Below are 19,970 nucleotides of genomic sequence, written 5' to 3' on the forward strand. Positions count from 1 at the left end.
ATCTTCACTGCTTTTCATTGTCAAACAGCTTAGGAAACTTCATTTATCCAAAATATATTTACATGCACTTTACCAGTACAATAATATGCCTCTATTCTTATTAACTTTCGATTTCTTTTGAAAATTATACGTAGTTTCAGTTTATCTAACGGTTACAATTCAGGATTTCAGGTATCGCACAGGAAACTATTATTCACAATTGTCCAATAAAGACCAAATTTGTTATTCATAACTAAAAAGTTTTAATTTATTGGTTATAACTTGGAGTTCAAACTATAACACGTTACCCAGTGGCCATAGATTGCTGCCGAACAATAATTGATCCGATTCCGGGTGGCAGCTATGGTCATTCAAACGCAACCCACCCAACACATTCAATGTGTGAACAGCCCCTCTAACGATTCAACTCAACATAATCAGCCCCCCAACAGTATGCACCAGCACCACACCCACCCACACGCCAAAGTCACCCGAAGCACCGATCGAGCGTCTTTGGGTGCTGGGACCAACCATTCGGCCGAACAGGGCACGACTACCACGAATCCCTCCGACTTGTGCCCAAAAGCAGTCGGGCGACTTTGCAATGCAATATATCGCACAAAAGCAGTACAGTTTTGTTTACTCTCCGAAAACGCTTTACCAGAAGAACCGACCAAATTACAGCAAGTGCGCTGGTACTTTTTATGCCCACCTCACAGCCATTTCGGGTGGGTTTTAACTCGTGTTTTGGGTTTGTTAATCTCATGGGCCGCGTTATGGGGCATCGTGGGGAAAGAGGAGGCCTACTTTGGGGGGAACATGTTTTCAATATTTTCACTATACGTAGCTAGTCGAGTAACTGGCTTTTTAATTGGGTTATTTGGGTTACCACCCCTGTTAGGGATGTTACTAGCGGGTATTTTACTCAACAACATTACCCTACCATTTACGCCCAAACCGATAGCCGAATACATTGCCCGCGAGTACAGAGTGGCTTTGAGGGACTTCTCTTTTATTACAATTTTAATACGAGCCGGTCTCAGTTTGAACCCGAAAGGCCTACTCCTTATGAAGAGCGTCGTGATCAGATTAGCCCTCTGCCCAGGTAAGCAAAGTTAACGAAAACATTTTCTTCTGTTCGAGGGGCCGACTTTGTAATTTTAGTACTTTTTTACGTTAACTAAACTAAATAACTGTCAAAGAAAACTTTTAGTTAGCCTAAAAACAATAATAAAAATTATGCCTTTGATCGTAAAAGGTCCATTACAAAAGGAAAACATTTGGTCCATTTACGTTAAGAAATGTATATTTTTCAATCAAGGCATCATTAAATTTTTGACAGGGTGCCCTTAAACTCCATTTAAATAAAAAAGTAATCATTCTGATTTTTCAAGTTTGTAGAAGAATTTTTTATCATTTGTGGGCTCAAAAGATCGATTTTTTTCTGAAATTCAATTTCAGTCAAAATTTGAGTAGAAAAATTGTTTAATTTTACATATAAGACACCAAATCAAATATATTATTGTCTTTCAAATTTTTTTAACCTTTATTAATTAGGTTTTTTTTAGATTTTTAAAAATTCCACCAGTATTCTGGACCGCTATTTTTAGAGAATATAGAGACTATATATAGAATATATAGAATATATAGAATATATAGAATATATAGAATTCGTAATAGAGACTATATATATATATATATATATATATATATATATATATATACAATATAATATAATATAATAAATTCAATATATCATATATAAATATAAATTGTATATAATATATCTAACCATATATATATATATATATATATATATATATATATATATATATATATATAGATATATTATCAATACAATTTTTTGAGAAAAATTAATAAATCAGCTCTGAAATATTGATGTTTAACTTATTGAATTACCTGTTTATTATTTTTGTAGAATTTTGCTCGGCTTCGATTTAAAATTCCTTTTTATTTCTCAATCTTGCCTGAGTCAAATTTAAATTTGAATCAACTGAATTGTTTTGGTAGATCAAAAATCGTTAGAATATATTCAAGAGGTATTTATTCTGTAAAGAAGATTTTTTTTCAGGAAAACTGTATGATATGAAATTTATTAAAAGATTTGGAATTTGATTTCAATGAAGCGTTTTTTACTTCTCTAGTAAGCAATTTTAGTTTTAAATTTGTATTATGCAAAATTTTTGATAAATGCAGAGGGCACAGTGTTTGGTTATTGTTTTTAGTTGATGAAATATACTTCTGCTACCCTTGATGTGTCATTTTTTGCTTAAATGAAGTTCGGGGAGAGTTTTAAAAAAAATTCCCGAAACAACTGAATATGTTAAAAACTAAAGGAAAATTTAATTTTCTTAATATAATTGTATTTTTAATAAATTTGAAAACTTGTACACACTTATAAAGCCAAATTGTTGGCTGGAGCTTTGTTCGGAAACATGGAGACTTTACTGATGTTTAAATGCTTCTGTGAAATAGCGAAGAGATAAGAAAAAATAATGAGAGCAATTTTTGGCAAGTAAAAAATGAAAAATGCTTTCAGTCGCTTCGCCTTTAAGTGCCCAGTGAAGAAAAATCACAAATAATTTGAAAACAGTTTCAATTTCACTTGTCATCTAGCTGGTCGTTGTCTGAAATGAAAATTTAGTGTACTCAAAAATTCAGAAAGAGAAAAATTTGTCTGCGTTGGAAATAGTCAGCTAATTTTTGTTCAACGTCAATGATTGGTCTATGTAAAAATTAAAGATTTTCTTTTTAAACTGTTTACCATTTGCAATATTATGGTAAATATGGCTACAATTGGCTAAATTCTAATTAAGTTTTTGAATATCATTTAACGATTTCAAAGTCTTTTAATTCGGAACTTTGATTCTGCACTTCAATGTTAAAAAAAATACTTCAAATGAGCAGATCAGGTGGTTGCTATAGTTCTCTTTACTACTAAACTATAACAAAATTGCAGTAAACCTTTTCGGATTTTGAAGTATCAGGAAAAAAAGTAAAATGGGAAATCGTATTTGAAAATGTATCGGATTTTTTCAAGCTTGCTTTTCTTGATCGCTGAAAATTTAAAACGCTGCATAACCTGAAAAAGTATCGGGGAGGTATGTGTCAATTTGAAAAGCTTTACCAATTAAAATTATTGTTTTCTAAAATAAAAACAAAAGAAATCGACGAAGAAAGTTTTTGTCTGAATGCAAAACATTTTGTCCTAGAGAAGGCTTAGAAAATGCTGCTCATTATTTGTTATATTAATTTATTATTTTGTTTACTTTTGGTAGACGATCGCCAACATTAAAGTTATGCATATTCAGATATTACCACAGGAGGGTTTATTTGTGCGTCCGCTTCCTAATTAAAGAAAAAGTTATTATTATCCAAGATTTTTAGCAGGATAGAGCACTGGGCATTTTTGGATGAACTTAATTGACAAAAAAACTACTCGATTTTTTTCTGATGTTGTCGGACAGAGCAATCATTGGGTCACTAAAAAGTTCCAAAAAAACAAAGTTTTATGTAGAAAAAGAGCAAAATGTTTACCTCTACTTCGTTAAGTCTTGCCATGATAACCGAGTTTACACTATTAAGATTGAAGGTGTCAATAAAACTTCTAATACTTGTGTGCTAAAAATGTCGAGGTTTTTAACATCTTGTTTCATATTTTGCTCTGGAAAATTTCCTGGTATCTTCACTTCTTTAACGCCTGATTAGAAACAAAAATAATAGCTCGATAGCTTCTAACAGATTTTATTTTTTCACGCTTTATAAAGTGAATTTTAATCAATTTAATCAATCGTTCAAGGCAGTTTTTGAATTTCAAAACAGATGAAATGACAATTGAAAACAAATTGGAGACAAAAAATTAGAAATTGTAACTTGAATAAGCTAATTACACTACTTATTTTAGGAAATTTTTATGTTTTTTCTTAAAGATTTTGCTTCTTTTTGGTTTTCATACCCATTTTTTGTAGCGCAACCTCATTTATTGTAATGATACTTTGCATTTTCTCTTGGTGTATTTTTTACAAGAAACCTTCTTACAGTTTTTATGTTTTGTGAAACACGTATTTTATACAATTATTTCATTTTGCTTATAATTGCTTTGACTAGAAACGTTTGTTGTCGTTTTTAAGTTTTAATTACGTTTCTTGTACACTTTTTCTATTTTGAATAAAATTTATATAGAAGCAAAATTCTGCAGCTTAAAGTGGTTATACTCATGCCCAATAAAAGTCCAACAAGCGGTAACTGTGCATCTGGTTAACAACATAAACAAACCATGAAATTGAAGTGTCCGAAAAAGCTGCCGAAAACTTTTTTAATTGCTGACACTCTGTAGTATTATGCACTTCTGGTGTAAAAACTTCAACTGCAAATTTTTTTGTAAAAAAATCATATTTGTGAAAAAATGGAAAATCTAATTGAGACTATGGGTTCAGCGCGATGAAAAATAAGTACTCATAATCTGTGGGAGGGCACAGTTTACAACTTTTTAAACTTTTCCGTAATGACCAATATCTTTTTGAAACGATGAAACGACAATGAAACTACTCATAATCTTCGAAAAAGCACTGTTGGAGAGTCATCAAAACATATTAGCTGTAGTTTCTAGCTCTCAATTTTTCTCTAAAACATTGAAATTCGATTGCTATGGCAGACTGTATAAAAAAATCCTAAAAGATATAAATTTTTGCCTTCATCTATGCCAATTTGAAATTCATTGCAAAGTGTTCCATAGATATACTTATGTTTATTAAAAGGTTTCATGGAAACACAAACAAAAAACTCAAAAATTGACGTCGAGTTTATTCATTAGCTTTGCTTTTTTCTTTTTATTTCAAATTCACCAGAAATTTGAGGAATAGTTCTTGAGCAAAGAAAAACCTTTGTACATTGGATGAAAATCTTTTAGAAAAGCAAAATTGAAAAAAGTGAGGGCTTAATTTTACCACAGTCGCACGGTTCGGTCCGTGGCGTCATGAACTTTTGTGCTTCCATATGGTTTTTCATGCATAGCGTCGTACTATGTACAATATATATTAAAAGCAAATCCATATACACTATTTATATATATATATATATATATATATATACATATATATATATATATATATATATATATATATATATATATATATAAGTATTTACTATTATATATAAGTATTATATATAAGTATTATAAGTCTTTACAGTTTATATCATTTTAAAATATTACAAATAGGCTTCAGCTGAAAAAAATTATGTTGTTTTTTATGAGATTGCATCATGAGGTGAAAACTATTATTTTAGAACACTCAGTTCTAAAACACTCATTTCTTTTTCTAATTTAATCAAACTATTTGAATTGCTCATTTTACAAAGAAAAGCTTAAATTCTTGAGTAATATTTTTTTTCAAACAGGTAAATTGATAATATAACCGAAAGCTTAAAATTTACATGCCTTCAGAATAATCATTTTACATGCCTTCTTCATTATACTTTTATAGATTGATTTTTTTATGACTGATGATATTTTAGACAAAATTACTTTTGATGGATGAATTCAATTTTATGAATCAGTGAGATGAGGATGAAAAGGGCTCACAAAAAAAGAATCTTTTTTAAAAAAATGCAAACTTGATATTTCTTTGAGGAAATATAAGCATTGAAAACAATTTCATTAGTTTCATTCAAATATTCAAAAACAATATTCGCACGAAGGATTGAACATAGCTCATCAAACGAGACGGAATTTGAAAAATCTTTTTTTTTCAGTTTGACTTCCTAATGATACTTTTTTAAATACGCGGATCGTGAAAAACTGGCTGAACAAAACAAAAACTGACAGCTGGTTATATAAAACATCCCCTACTATGTGGGGCTGGATACATTACTATTCAAAAAAATGGCCTTCAGTACGCTTAAATCTAAACAAGCAATCCAAAAACAAATTCTCTATTAATAACTACAATTCAGTGCCTTAATTGTCTAAGATAAAATTTAACTTAAAAGTGAAATTTTTTGCTTTCAATATTAACTTTTCTCAGTTGGTGATTTGTGTGGGTGTTTATCAACTGTTATAATTTTGTGTTAATTTGTATTAAAACACTCACGTGCATTTTTTAAAATGCCGAAAGTCTGCAGTGCCAGAAGTTAAAATGCCAGAAGTTGCTACTTAGCCAGAAGTTGAGTTTCGTTGACTTTCGCCATTTTAAAACGTGCGCGTTTCGTGTTTTAAGCATGGTTAAATGACTCTGCAGAAGTCACTTCGAAATTCTGACTTAATATCTCGAACCGCTTCGCGGCTCTCGATAAACGCCAGAAGTTCTCAGTGACTTCAAGCAGAGTCACTTAACGATTACTTCACGTGTTACACAGGTGTGTTGGCGGAGGGACCAATCATAGCCCTGCTTGCCTACTTCTTCTTCGACATGCCTTTCAACTGGGCATTTATGCTGGGCTTCATCCTGGCAGCCGTCTCCCCGGCTGTGGTTGTGCCCAGCCTCCTCAAACTTCAGAACAAGGGCTACGGTGTTGAACAGGGTATGATAACATCAAATTGTTACCCGTAACATGTCCACAGAGACAAACATAACCGACTAACGTGGGGCAACAGCGGGGGGGGGATCTTCGACCTCTAAGAACCGCCCTTCACAGCATAAGTATAAGTCTCCAAAACAGTTTTTGTGAATCGCATACTGTAAGATTAGTGAGCTGAAAGGCTCTAAGAGAACGTAATGTCCGCTGGGTGCTACCTGTTTATCCCGTTTTTGAGGACGAAAAGTCAAAAGCGACAGACGAAAAATCAGTCAAGCAAAAAAACGCATTAAAAAGACCGACAGGACTATTATAATTGCTACGAACTTTGTTTGAGAGCAATTAATCAGGCCTGACTCAGAAAAAAAATAGAGAAGGTCTCAGGCCTGATTCAGAGTCTGATCAGGTCAAATACAAGGCTGCTAAGATAACACCCCCGAGTCAATCTTTGATGTTCCTATTGAGATTTCTATGATCACTCGTTGACAATGAGCTCCTCCAAGGGGTGGAGCTCCTCCCGGATTGTCAAACTTTCCAATCAAACTACGGACCGTAATGGTCTAAAAGAGCTCAAAAAGAAGCTCGTTCTATGAATTTTCCATGATTCATAATATTTATGGTTACAAAGGTTCCATTAGAAATTATTCCGCTGGTCAAAAATACGAATTTTTTTTACAAATATATATTTTTGGATCATTATGCACCTATTACCTATTCTTTCCTTGATTCAACACATCTCCATAGTCGAAAATTAATTGATAAATTATTGCCAAAAAAATTCAATTGTGACAGACATTTGCCTAATAATGGGTTAGTTTTACAACTTGTTTTATGAAATTAACGTTTTATATTTTTTTTGTCGAACAAATGTTTCACCAAATTTGCAAATTGTTTACAAAGAAAAAATTGCCATCTTTTGGTATTTAATGATAATAAGTAATGAAAAGTAAACCTTCATATAAAACCAATACATAATTTTTTTATGCTATTCCCTTGCAAAAACTAAATACTATGTTATGTTATATAACATTTTTTGAAACTAATATATAATTTTTAAAAAAAAATTCAACTAAAAGGTAATATCGCCATTTTTAACAGAATATTTGTATTTTCTCAGAGCAATAATTGTTCTAGCGGGCTCCTAAAATCCTGGAAATTTTTGATTCGTAAAGTTTTGATAATTTGGAATTCCTTCTGTTCGTATTTTCTGCGTGGATAATAAGATGGAATTAGATCTAATCACATTTTTCATAAGATTCGTTAGAAAAAGTGGCAGAGTTTTGAAACAGCGGGAGAAAAAATTTTGATTTTTGAAGTGTGTTAAGTTAATTCAAAAACGGTCCAGAATCTAATAAAGAAACCGCCTCCAATAGAAAAACGAAGAAATTATAGATTTACGCGGACTTGTAAAATCAAATTATGCTCTAGCTGTTACAAACTTGAAATTTTACTTCTAGTTTCTCCTAAATAGTTCAAAAAGATCTGTTTTTTTATTTAATAGTAACTTTCAAATCAAAATTGTTTATAGTGAATAATTATGTTGCCCTATATTTATCAACTATCCCAAAAAATTTTCCATAATAAAAAAAATTATGTAAGTTGTGTATTTTTGTCTCAAATGTTTAACGTTATTATGCTTTCGTAACAACACTTCAATTACTTTTCTATGAGTGCCCTTCCATGTGGTGTGTATGCTACTTTCTTTAAACATTTTCGACAACTTGCAAAACTTTGCAAAATGGATAAAAAAATCTCAAGATAATGTAATTGAAAAAACTATCCGAGCTATATGGCTTATTGCAAACAACTACTTCACTTGAAATGTTCTAACATTGGATTTAAAGTAGACAGAACATTTTCCCATGCTCATTACCATTATAAGTCACAAAATCAACGTTGATCTCATTGCTATGAGACAAAAATATTTAATTAGGAAACCATTTTTTTACTACACACCAAGAGAAATTTTCTTTTTCTGATGACTCGAAAGGTTTCAGATTTTTCCTCACTGACTCAAATTTATTGCGCATAGAAGATTGAGGAAGTGCTTCTATAACGTTATTTTGTGTCTTATTGTGTTATTTGCTCTAACTTTTTTTGCTTTCCTATAATTTCTTTAAAAAAGATGATCGAATTTATAATTATTTTTGGCCATTGGTAATCTTTAGCTGTGTTGGCCAGACTCATGGGTTTGATTACGTCAATGGAATCGCCTGGCAAATCTCTCTGAATTGTAAATTGGTGGGTTTGCTCACATTTTAGAACAATTTGGTTTATAACCTCTCCCTCTTTTTGGATGGGGTTGAAACATGAAATTGCTCCCCAATTATTGGGTGAGTCCAACTTGCATTTTGAATTCTCCTCTCCTATTGGGTAAGATTGAAAAAGGCAAAGGCCCCTCTAGTTGGGCGAGTAGGTTTTTTAATCCAGCGCAATTTGCGCGCATTAAGTACTAATTCGGGGCCAGCAAACGATAGCACTGTAGCTGATTAGCGAATGGTTGCAAATAATTGCTTCTCGTTGTGTATTGCGATATACTTGTCACATTTTTCCAGATTATACTTTTGTTGTAGATTTTTTGGTCTTATGCCGGGTGAACCGCAGACGACAGAAAAAATTTGGAGCGTAAATAAATTTTATGTACTCAAGGAAATTTGTGTATCCTAAGCTTCGAGATCACTTGAGAATTAGTCATCGAATTAATAGAAGTTTCGTTACGTCCTATTTTTTTTATAACAGGCAACTAACTGATCATGTTGATGGAAGAGATTTGCTTTTAAATTAAAGCAACTTAAACCTGTTGCAATTAATTAACTATGATTTGGCACATTATGTTTACTTTTTACTATTAAAATTGTCGGGTTTCATTACTAGTAAATTCAGTAATTCTATTTTAATTTCCTTCAATTTACTTCAAAATATGAGTGAGGACTTTCTTGCCGAAAAGAATATTTTTTCCACTGATTTTTTTTCACTGAGTTTTTAATTAACATCTCTGTCAGATAGTTATGGGCTGAAAACGACAAAAAATGCGTAAACTCTTTTTTTTACGTTGGGTCTTCGTTGGAAAACATCTTGTCTAGCAGAAGTCTTGAGAAAAGACGGGGGGTGGGGGCTTGTAGGAACTTGCAGGACTCTTGTAAGGTTGTGGATAATCTTGCCAAAGTTCTGCAATAATCTGTCAAGACTGTTCAAGATAACGCCTTTTTCGACTAGGGCAGTTTTTTAAGCCCCAGGTTGCTCTTTCTTTCTCCTGATTTCACCCAAACAGGATACAAGTGATTTTCTAGATCTCAAAGATTTTTGGTTACTCGGATAAGTTTTTTTGTTCATATCACAAAGAATGCAAATGAAAAGGGATAAAGATTTCTAAAGTTTTGATAATCATTTTACAAATACGTACGTCATCGATAATTGCAAAATTAAAAGACTTTTTTTCTGAACTCAGGATCACAATTTTCCTTTAACCTAGCTAAATTTTCCTTTATGAAGTCATCCCGGGTTACCACTTGATGAGATTTACTTCTCATTAGTAATCCCTCCAGGCAGTTTTATCGAATTATTTTGATTGACTGTTGCTGGTTAAGTAATGGTTACGTGACTCTGCTTGAAGTCACTGAGAACTTCTGGCGTTTATCGAGAACCGCGAAGCGGTTCGAGATATTAAGTCGGAATTTCGAAGTGACTTCTGCAGAGTCACTTCACCATGCTTAACACACGAAACGCGCACGTTTTAAAATGACGAAAGTCAACGAAATTCAAATTCTGGCTAAGTAGCAACTTCTGGCATTTTTACTTCTGGCACTGCAGACTTTCGGCATTTTAAAATGTGCACGTGAGTGTTTTAATTCCAACTCATTCATTCAATTACATCACATACGACACACTTTGAAACTGGGACACGCTCAATGTTACCTTTTTCTGCTAGACTGCTAAAGTTATAGTGTGAAATTTTTGTTTAGGTATCCCTACGCTAATAATAGCAGCAGCCAGCATTGATGACATTATAGCAATAAGTGCATTCAGTGTCGTCATGTCCATTTCGTTTGTCGACGGCAATAAACCCCTCTATCAGGTACTTCTTCACGCTCCGACCGAGATTGCTGTCGGTCTAGTGGCCTCGCTAATAGCCGGAATAATAATGTGGTACATACCACCACCTCAGAAACACGAACTGGACAAACGGGGCCACCCCTTGTTGCGAACAGAGAACCACACCACTGCCCGCTTCCTAATCTTGTTCGGAACCGGAATCATGTTCATGTTCGGGTTCCAGCGGTTGCATCTCGCGGGTGCGGGTGCACTGGGGTGTCTGGCTGTTTCATTCATTACTGGGCTCGGCTGGGATATTGACACGAAGCGTCCGGTCGGAGAAGCTTTCGGACACGCTTGGAATTCGCTAATGCCGCTACTTTTTGGTCTAATCGGAACCGAGATCAAATTCGACGATATTGAATCCTCGATTGTTATGAGATCTCTAATCGTCTTACTCGGGGGTCTTATTGTTAGAGTTTGTGTGTCATTTTTGACAGTTATGGGCGTTGGTTTGAACTTCAAAGAGCAACTTTTTGTGGCCATAGCCTGGATTCCGAAAGCTACTGTTCAAGCTGCCATAAGTGGAATTCCTCTCGACCTTGCCATGGAATCAAACGACCAACACAAAATTAAATTAGGAAGAATTATACTCACAATTTCCGTTCTTGCAATTCTGCTTTCTGCACCGTTAGGCGCTTTGGGTATTCGATTAACAGGACAGCGGCTGCTCCAACTTCCAAAACGTATAGTGACCAGACGCTCATTTAGACGAAGGTCCTCAATTCAGAAATCAGATGGTTATCCGAGACCTTTAATTGCCATGAACTTATTGCCAAGCGAATCAAACGACATTGCCGAAGTTGACACCCCATCCCCGACACCGAACCCTATGGACGGCGAGAAAGGGTTCCATATTTCGGCTAACAGTAATAACGACAAAAGTATATCAAATGCAACGACCATGGTCACTATTAACGAAACAGCTAACGTCGGCGCCTCACCCTCGCCTACGACTAACGGGGCGGTGGTCGTCATACAACCTAACAGGACCCAAAGCAACGACTCATCTAATCCACAAAAAGGACCCTCAGATTCGAGCGTCAACTTAGAAAACGACTGTAATAATCTTACGAATTCGGTAGATGTGTGATGATAGCAACTACAATTGTAATTGTGTAGTTTTTCTTTCAGAACCGTTTAGTGATCTATACTACCGTTTAAGTTTAACTTGTCTTAAATATGGCTGCTGACATATTTGTGATACAATCAGAGCTGAAGCATTAGCATCAAAGATAATAAAAAATTACAAATAAACAATAACAAAAAAAATGAGACGAGGAATCTGTAACCTCTAAAAAGTGTAAAAAATTAGTCTTAATGACACAAAATTACAGATAATAACTCTTAATTTGCTTGAATTTTTGAATGATTTGAGTTCCTGGCATGACCAGTTTCTGAGCATATCATGCATAAAGACTAGAATTAATTTGCTCTACAAATTTTTCGGGAAGAACAATAAAAAGTCATCTGACCATTTTATCTCACCTAAACATACTCTAATTTTATCTTACAAGTTCGGGTTCTCGATGGAAAATGTTTTCATAGAAACGAAATTTTGAAATATTTACCAACAAAACTGGACTTACCACGATTTTATTAACTTAGTAAGTTAATTAAACCTTGGTAAGTCCGGTTTAGACTTCGATGAATTGTGGTTAAAAACCTCTTCTTGATAAAAAACCTTCATCTTTTTCGTTAAATATTATTTTACAAGTTGGGACGTATTTTCCCGTTTTTCTGATCAGGGTTTCTGAAAAAATAATTAAAATTTCCACTCTTGTTTACCTACAAGATCTTAAACAAAAATTAGTGGCAAAATTAATTCTTTAACTTTGACGCTTCAGTTCATGTCAATTGTTCACACGCATAAAAATGTGCTGTATATGGAAAAATTGTATTGATAGATAGAGGCACTGTCGCTGTCGACAAGTCTACCCCCTCTCCCACCCCACACTCCCCGTAGAGTCCCATTTTCCTCCTATCTCTATATTTCCCCCTACAGACCCCCTCCCCTCCCCCACCTGCTCTGTATTCAGCTGTCGTTGGTTCTCTCTGGCATCGTTAAATTGTCCTCTAGTTGTCGGTTCTCTATTCATAACTTGATTGTTGTTGATTAACACGGGTTAACGCACTTATTATAATATGCACTACTACAACTAGTCTGTATTTCCACTACTCTGTGAATTATTTCAATTTAATTTATTTTCACTTAAAATTTTGCCTCTGTCATCTCGCGTTAGTCTGGTTTTAAAAAAATACAGCAATTAATCACAAGCAGCGCTTGAGTGCCTTCGCACATAAAGTTACCTTGAGTCTGAACATGAACGCACGAAAATTTGGTGAACGCACGAAAATCAGATGAACGCACGAAAGTCTGGACATGAACGCACGAAAGTCTGGTGAACGCACGAAAGTCTGATGAACGCACGAAAGTCTGTACACGAACGCACGAAAATCTGGTGAACGCACGAAAATCTGGACATAGGCACTTTCCGTCTGGGATGGTCTGGACATATCGACTTTCCGTCTGGGACCTCAACCTGGGTTATTTCAGATCAAAAATAATATTTATCAAAAGTTAGAACAATTCGAGTTTTTCATTTTATCGCAAAAGTAATAATTTTGTGTTTCGCACTTGTTTTGATATCACAAAGTGGAACAAATTTGAACCCTTTTTAAGCTCAAATCGGCGGGCCGAAAAAAAAAACACAACTTTGATAAACCCCGAAGGGCCTGTCGTGGTCGATAACACGGGTCAAAGAATTCAATAAGTTGAATTTTAAATAGAATTTTGAACTGAAAATATACAAAAATTAGCTTGTATTTATAGTGGTTATCTATGCGAAATTATACAGAGAAAATTTAGATTAGCTAAATATATTTTACATGATTGGCATGTGAATAGATCTTAACTCCGAATCCCGGAGGTGGTTCTCTATTTTCATCAACATTTCATGAGAATCATATATGGCTTGTGGATGTTAGAATCAGGTTTCTGTTGGTGGGAGAATTTACTTCTGACATATGATTGATAGGTCAATAAGATAATGATAGCGCCAAAACAAAATTAGAATTGAGTTTAGTTTTGTAGCCATTACTTATCGACACAGCAATAAAGTTCGTCAGGTAAGTTCTTCTTTCGTTCTTTGAAACTTTAATAAAACATCTAAGTTTCTTGATGTTTCATTGAAACCATCACATCCTCCCTCCTTTTTTAAGCAAGTTTGTGGGTATAGGTTCTCCAAATCTGTCATGTTGTTTTCTGTTCCTGGTTGATGTTTGTGAAGGCTCTGAGGTTTCAGGTTGTTGGTGCTCTGCAGATGATGTTGCTGCAGAAGCTTCATTTTGATGTGAAGGTCCCACATCTGTGTTCTGAGGTTGTGGTTCTGATTGAGATATGGTCTCCTCCACTGCTGGTTCAGTTTTCACATTGTGCTCGTCTAGTCTCGCAATTTGTTTGTCGCTCACTAGAATAGTCCGTGCTGAGTTTTAAGGCTGTATGAAAGCTGTGTTCAGGCCCTTCCTGATGATGAAGGTAGCAGGAACTGTATTTGTCTTTTTGTTGGCCTTGAATAGAATGGGTTCGCAAATGTCGAAATCTGCTATTGCTGGTAGTCTCACTCTGCGTCCCAACAGGAGTTCAACTGGAGTTTTGCTCCTCGTCTTTGAAGTGTTGCGATGTGTCATCAGTGCTCTTTGCAGGAATGCTCCAAATGACACATTAAGGTTTGGACTCCACGCTTGAAGTGCCCGCTTCACTGTCTGAACTGCTCTTTCAGCTAGTCCATTAGCTCTTGGATGATAATCGGGTGATTCCATTTTCTTAATTCCCAGTGATTCACACCACTGCCTAAGATCACCACTTACAAATTCAGGACCATTATCAGATTATAAAGTTTTCGGTATTCCGAATATTGCAAAGATTTGACTAAGATGTATTTTAACTGTTTCTGGTGTTCTATTTCCCACGTGGAAAGCTTCTATCCAGCCAGAACCCGCGTCAACAATTACTAATATATTGCCTTGGTCCCTAACACAACCCCAGTCCATGGAGCCGTTCCCAAACGTCGGCTTCTGGCCACGTAGAGTCTGTTTTTCCCAGGCTAGGCCTGTTCATTTTAGAATTCTTACATTTACTAACAAAGTGTTGAACGTCTTGGGTAATGCCAGGCCACCATGCTATCATTCTGTCCGATGCCTCAGTTGCATTCTTCCCGGGATGTGTCTCACGCGCTTTAGCCAAAACCAAGTGTTGTAGTTTGGGTGGAATGAAAGGAACAACAACTCTGAAGATGATTCCATTATGTAAAGTAAGTGCATCTTTCTGTTGTTCGAATCCTTTTTCCAATTCTGAACATTGTTTCCAATTGCCGCTTTTGATTCATTTCATTATGTCCTGGAAGAGTCTGTTTGTTCCAAGTTCAGTTTTGATTTCTGCTTGGGTCACCAAATCACTGTGGGCGAAGTAGATGTTATTGATTGCGAAGCACACTCGATCGTTGTCCGATTCGTCTTCGCCAAAATCCATTCTGCTCAAAGCATCTGCATGGGGTATCTGCTCTCCTGGTGTGTACCTCAACTCATAGTCGAAGCCCATTAGAGATTTTGTCCATCTTGTGATTCTCGCTGATGCTGTCTTCGGGATCTCCTCGTCTGGTGCAAAGAGATATTTGAGTGGTTTGTGGTCAGTCAGTAGGGTAAATCGTCTTCCAAGAAGGAGTTGCTTCAATCTTGTGACCACAAAGACAATTGCCAGTGCTTCCCGCTCTATGTTCGAGTAGTTTTGCTCCGCTGGAGTCAATTTTCTCGATACATATATGACTGGATGTCCTTCTTGCGAAAGAACCCCGCCAATGGCTTTTTCAGAGGCGTCAGTAGTAACTGTTGCTTCTTTTTGTAAACTATATGGCTGTACAAGTTCGTTTACACATTATTAATTTTTTATGTCTTCAAAAGCTTTTTGTTGCATTTTGCCCCATGAGAAATCGCTATTTCTCATGTTATTTAAGGGTAGCATTTTTGTTGCAAAATCAGGAATCATTCTTCCGTAAAAATTAGCTAGCCCAATAAACGATTCGAGTTGTTTGTTGTTAGTTGGTGCTTTTGCATTTTTTTTTCAACATGTTTTGGATCTGGTGCTATTCCCTCCTTTGAAATGGAGTATCCCAAACAGCTAACGCTATCGACTGGTTTTGAGTTAATAGTAAAATTTTTCTCACGTAGTCGACTCTTGACTGCAAGCATTCTCTTGTCGAACTGCTCCTTGGTAGTTCCATACACCAACACATCGTCTTGAAAGATCACAACACCTTTGATTCCTGTGAGTGTTGATTCTATGCAATTCTGGAAGATTGAAGAAGAGTTTTTCAATCCCTGAGGTAGTCGGCACATCTTGAACAGTCCCTGAGATGTGTTGATTGTGCATATATCTTTTGCTTCTTCGTCAAGTTCAATTTGATAGTAGGCATCTGGGAGGTCAATTTTGCCAAAATATGAGGCCCCATGTAGCTTATGGAAGATCTTCTCCATGTCTGGTATTGGGTAGTCCTGATCCAAGACCTTGCCATTGATATGCACTTTCAAGTCCACGCAAAGTCTCAGTTCTCTACACTTCTTTCTCTGCCACACCACTGGAGATGCATTAGTGACTCCTCCTGGCTCTACTGTTTCAAGGATGCCTTGTCTGACCATTCGTTCCAGCTTCTCTCTGACCTTTTCTTGAAGAGTTAGAGGTATTTTTCTGGCTTTGCAGAACATTGGCCGTGTTCCTGGTATCAGCTTCACATGAACTTTGTAACCCTTTACCGCAGGTAGGTGCTCGGCTGTGATGTTGTTCACACCGTGCTTGGGTAGAAGGTCTCTACCAAGTAGTCTAAATTCTTTATCAGACTGCACAACTGCTAGTTGTTTTTGCGTGAGCCTGCTTCCGTTCCACTCAACGTCGCAAGTAAGTGATCCCAGAAGCGTTAATTGATGACCATCATAAGCTTCGAGATGTCTTATCTTACCATCCAACTGAGGTTTACCAAGCTCAGTCCATATTTTTGATGATATCACTGTGCTATCTGCACCTGTGTCTACTTGCATTTTTACTTTGCAGTTATTTATTGAGATATATTCCCATGTCACAGACATGCTAAAGATTTGTTCTTTAGTATAAAACATTCCCATCTCCGATGCTGGAGAAGCTTGCTCTGAAGAAACATTTTCTTCTTCGCAAAAGTTATTCTGTTTATTGTACTTACCTGAATTTGGTTGGGGTTTGCTTCTACACATTTTTGAGAGGTGTCCTACTTTTTCACAGGTGTTGCATTTTTTACTTAGCGCTGGACAAGGTCTACTAGAGTGTGGCTTACCTCCACACCTAGTGCACATGTTGTTGCTTTTATTGGCCGTAATTTTTTCATTTGGTTTTCGAAAAGTCTTTTTGAATTTGAACCCAACTTCTTCTTTCAACGAAAAGGGCTTATTACCTGATGAAGAACTTGCAAAAGCCATTGCTTGACTTCTGAACTGTAAGCTCTCGGTCACTTCAGTAACCGACATTGCTGGTTTTGCTTTAATACCGTCTAGTAGTCTAAGTTTTGTTTCAGGGTCCCTCAAACCTGAGATAAACTTTTTTTTTACCAACTCCTCTTCGGGGTTGGCCACTGTTTTCAATTTTTCGAAGTCAAAATAGCGTGCTTCTTCTCTAAGACGTGCTGGGAAGTCGTCGTCTGACTCCCCTACACCTTGGATTACAGACAAAAATTTAGCCCTTTCTGCCGTTACTACTCTCTTTTTAGGAGAAATATAGTTTTGAATCGCCAATCTGATGTCTTTATACGGAGTTTTTATCAAAATCCTAGGACTCATTAAGCTCCTACGTTTAATAATTGCATCCTGCCCGCCTTATACTAAGAAAGAGATTGGTTACCTGTAGGTCCTGTACAGTACCATCGGTGTTGACCTTGTCCTCTTTCTTCTCTGCGCAACATTTCGCCACAAAAGACATAATGCACGCAGTAGCTGATTCTGCATTCTGTAGATCCAAAATTTTTCTGTCTGTAGCTGGTCTGGACACCATTGTCTGGGTCGATAACACGGGTCAAAGAATTCAATAAGTTGAATTTTAAATTGAATTTTGAACTGAAAATATACAAAAATTTGCTTGTGTTTATAGTGGTTATCTTTGCGAAATTATACAGAGAAAATTTACATTAGCTAAAAATATTTTACATGATTGGCATGTGAATAGATATTAACTCCGAATCCCGAAGGTGATTTTCTATTTTCATCAACATTTCATGAGAATCATATATGGCTTGGGTACAATCGAGTTCATTAGTTGGAGGTCGGTGGATGTTAGAATCAGGTTTCTGTTGGTGGGAGAATTTACTTCTGACATATGACTGATAGGTCAATAAGATAAAGATAGCGCCAAAACAAAATTAGAATTGAGTTTAGTTTTGTAGCCATTACTTATCGACACAGCAATAAAGTTCGTCAGGTAAGTTCTTCTTTCGTTCTTTGAAACTTTAAAAACATCTAAGTTTCTTGATGTTTCATTGAAACCATCACATCCTCCCTCCTTTTTTAAGCAAGTTTGTGGGTATAGGTTCTCCAAATCTGTCAAGTTGTTTTCTGTTCCTGGTTGATGTTTGTGAAGGCTCTGAGGTTTCAGGTTGTTGGTGCTCTGCAGATGATGTTGCTGCAGAAGCTTGATTTTGATGTGAAGGTCCCACATCTGTGTTCTGAGGTTGTGGTTCTGATTGAGATATGGTCTCCTCCACTGCTGGTTCAGTTTTCACATTGTCCTCGTCTAGTCTCGCAATTTGTTTGTCGCTCACTAGAATAGTCCGTGCTGAGTTTTAAGGCTGTATGAAAGATGTGTTCAGGCCCTTCCTGATGATGAAGGTAGCAGGAACTGTATTTGTCTTTTCGTTGGCCTTGAATAGAATGGGTTCGCAAATGTCGAAATCTGCTATTGCTGGTAGTCTCACTCTGCGTCCCAACAGGAGTTCAACTGGAGTTTTGCTCCTCGTCTTTGAAGTGTTGCGATGTGTCATCAGTGCTCTTTGCAGGAATGCTCCAAATGACACATTAAGGTTTGGACTCCACGCTTGAAGTGCCCGCTTCACTGTCTGAACTGCTCTTTCAGCTAGTCCATTAGCTCTTGGATGATAATCGGGTGATTCCATTTTCTTTATTCCCAGTGATTCACACCACTGCCTAAGATCACCACTTACAAATTCAGGACCATTATCAGATTATAAAGTTTTCGGTATTCCGAATATTGCAAAGATTTGACTAAGATGTATTTTAACTGTTTCTGATGTTCTATTTCCCACGTGGAAAGCTTCTATCCAGCCAGAACCCGCGTCAACAATTACTAATATATTGCCTTGGTCCTTAACACAACCCCAGTCCATGGAGCCGTTCCCAAACGTCGGCTTCTGGCCACGTAGAGTCTGTTTTTCCCAGGCTAGGCCTGTTCATTTTAGAATTCTTATATTTACTAACAAAGTGTTGAACGTCTTGGGTAATGCCAGGCCACCATGCTATCATTCTGACTGATGCCTCAGTTGCATTCTTCCCGGGATGTGTCTCATGCGCTTGAGCCAAAACCAAGTGTCGTAGTTTGGGTGGAATGAAAGGAACAACAACAATTTTCACCTCTGAAAGGGTAATATTTAAATATTACCCTATAAATATTTAATATTTAAAAGGGTAATATTTAAATTTAAATTTTTTCCCCTAAAAAATTTCATACCAACTATGTAAACACAACTTTTGAATCTAGCATTTTATATGTTTGATGATACAGAGAAGAAAAAACATTTTGGGTTCCCCAACCATTGGTTGGGGTTTGGAAATATTGTTACAAAATTTTGACCAATAATAAGCTTGTTGGAGAAATGCTATAACGAGGAAATAAATTGGCTATTTTTTAAGGTGACTTTGTTTCTAGTCCGTAATTGTTAAAGTGCCAAAATTTAAAACAGAATTTTGTTCGTAACACGGAATGTTTATTAAAAGGAGCTTAGAGTAACCAGCTGGCTCGCTGTTTCAACAAATTGAATCTAGCGTATCTACGAGGGGAGTGTTTATGCAAAATAATAAGCTTTCTGTGTTTTTCTTCTAGACATTAATGGTGACGCCTCTAATTTTTTTGGTAGCGAAGGCCTCTCTTTTTCCAGTTGAGAAGAAACGATTTGGGACTGCGGCCTTTAAGTTCCCAAAACCCTAACAATATTCTTGCCCTAATACCAACAAAATAGTGAAAATCAGCAAATTCGACAGTAAATTACAATAAGGAAACACCCTTATGCAGCTAAGGTAATTTCAATTGGATATTAATTTTTGACGAAATGGAATACTCT

The 19,970-nt window shown here is 35.9% G+C and overlaps 1 protein-coding gene across 1 annotated transcript in view; it reads left to right on the plus strand.

Annotated features, from left to right (window-relative positions):
• LOC142355411 (sodium/hydrogen exchanger 9B2-like) overlaps positions 1-11,828 on the plus strand; it is a 13,278-nt gene extending 1,450 nt beyond the window's left edge. The window contains exons 1-3 of the mRNA XM_075407599.1: positions 1-1,084; positions 6,355-6,519; positions 10,476-11,828. The exon at positions 1-1,084 is cut by the window's left edge and continues 1,450 nt beyond it. Of these exons, the coding sequence (XP_075263714.1) occupies positions 343-1,084; positions 6,355-6,519; positions 10,476-11,698 (2,130 nt within the window). The 5' untranslated portion in view covers positions 1-342 and the 3' untranslated portion in view covers positions 11,699-11,828. The remainder of the gene's footprint in view (positions 1,085-6,354; positions 6,520-10,475) is intronic.
• The last annotated feature ends 8,142 nt before the right edge of the window (positions 11,829-19,970 follow it).

Source organism: Convolutriloba macropyga, unplaced genomic scaffold (assembly GCF_964194025.1).
Source record: "Convolutriloba macropyga unplaced genomic scaffold, txConMacr16.3 SCAFFOLD_1685, whole genome shotgun sequence".
Lineage (NCBI taxonomy): Eukaryota > Metazoa > Xenacoelomorpha > Acoela > Convolutidae > Convolutriloba > Convolutriloba macropyga.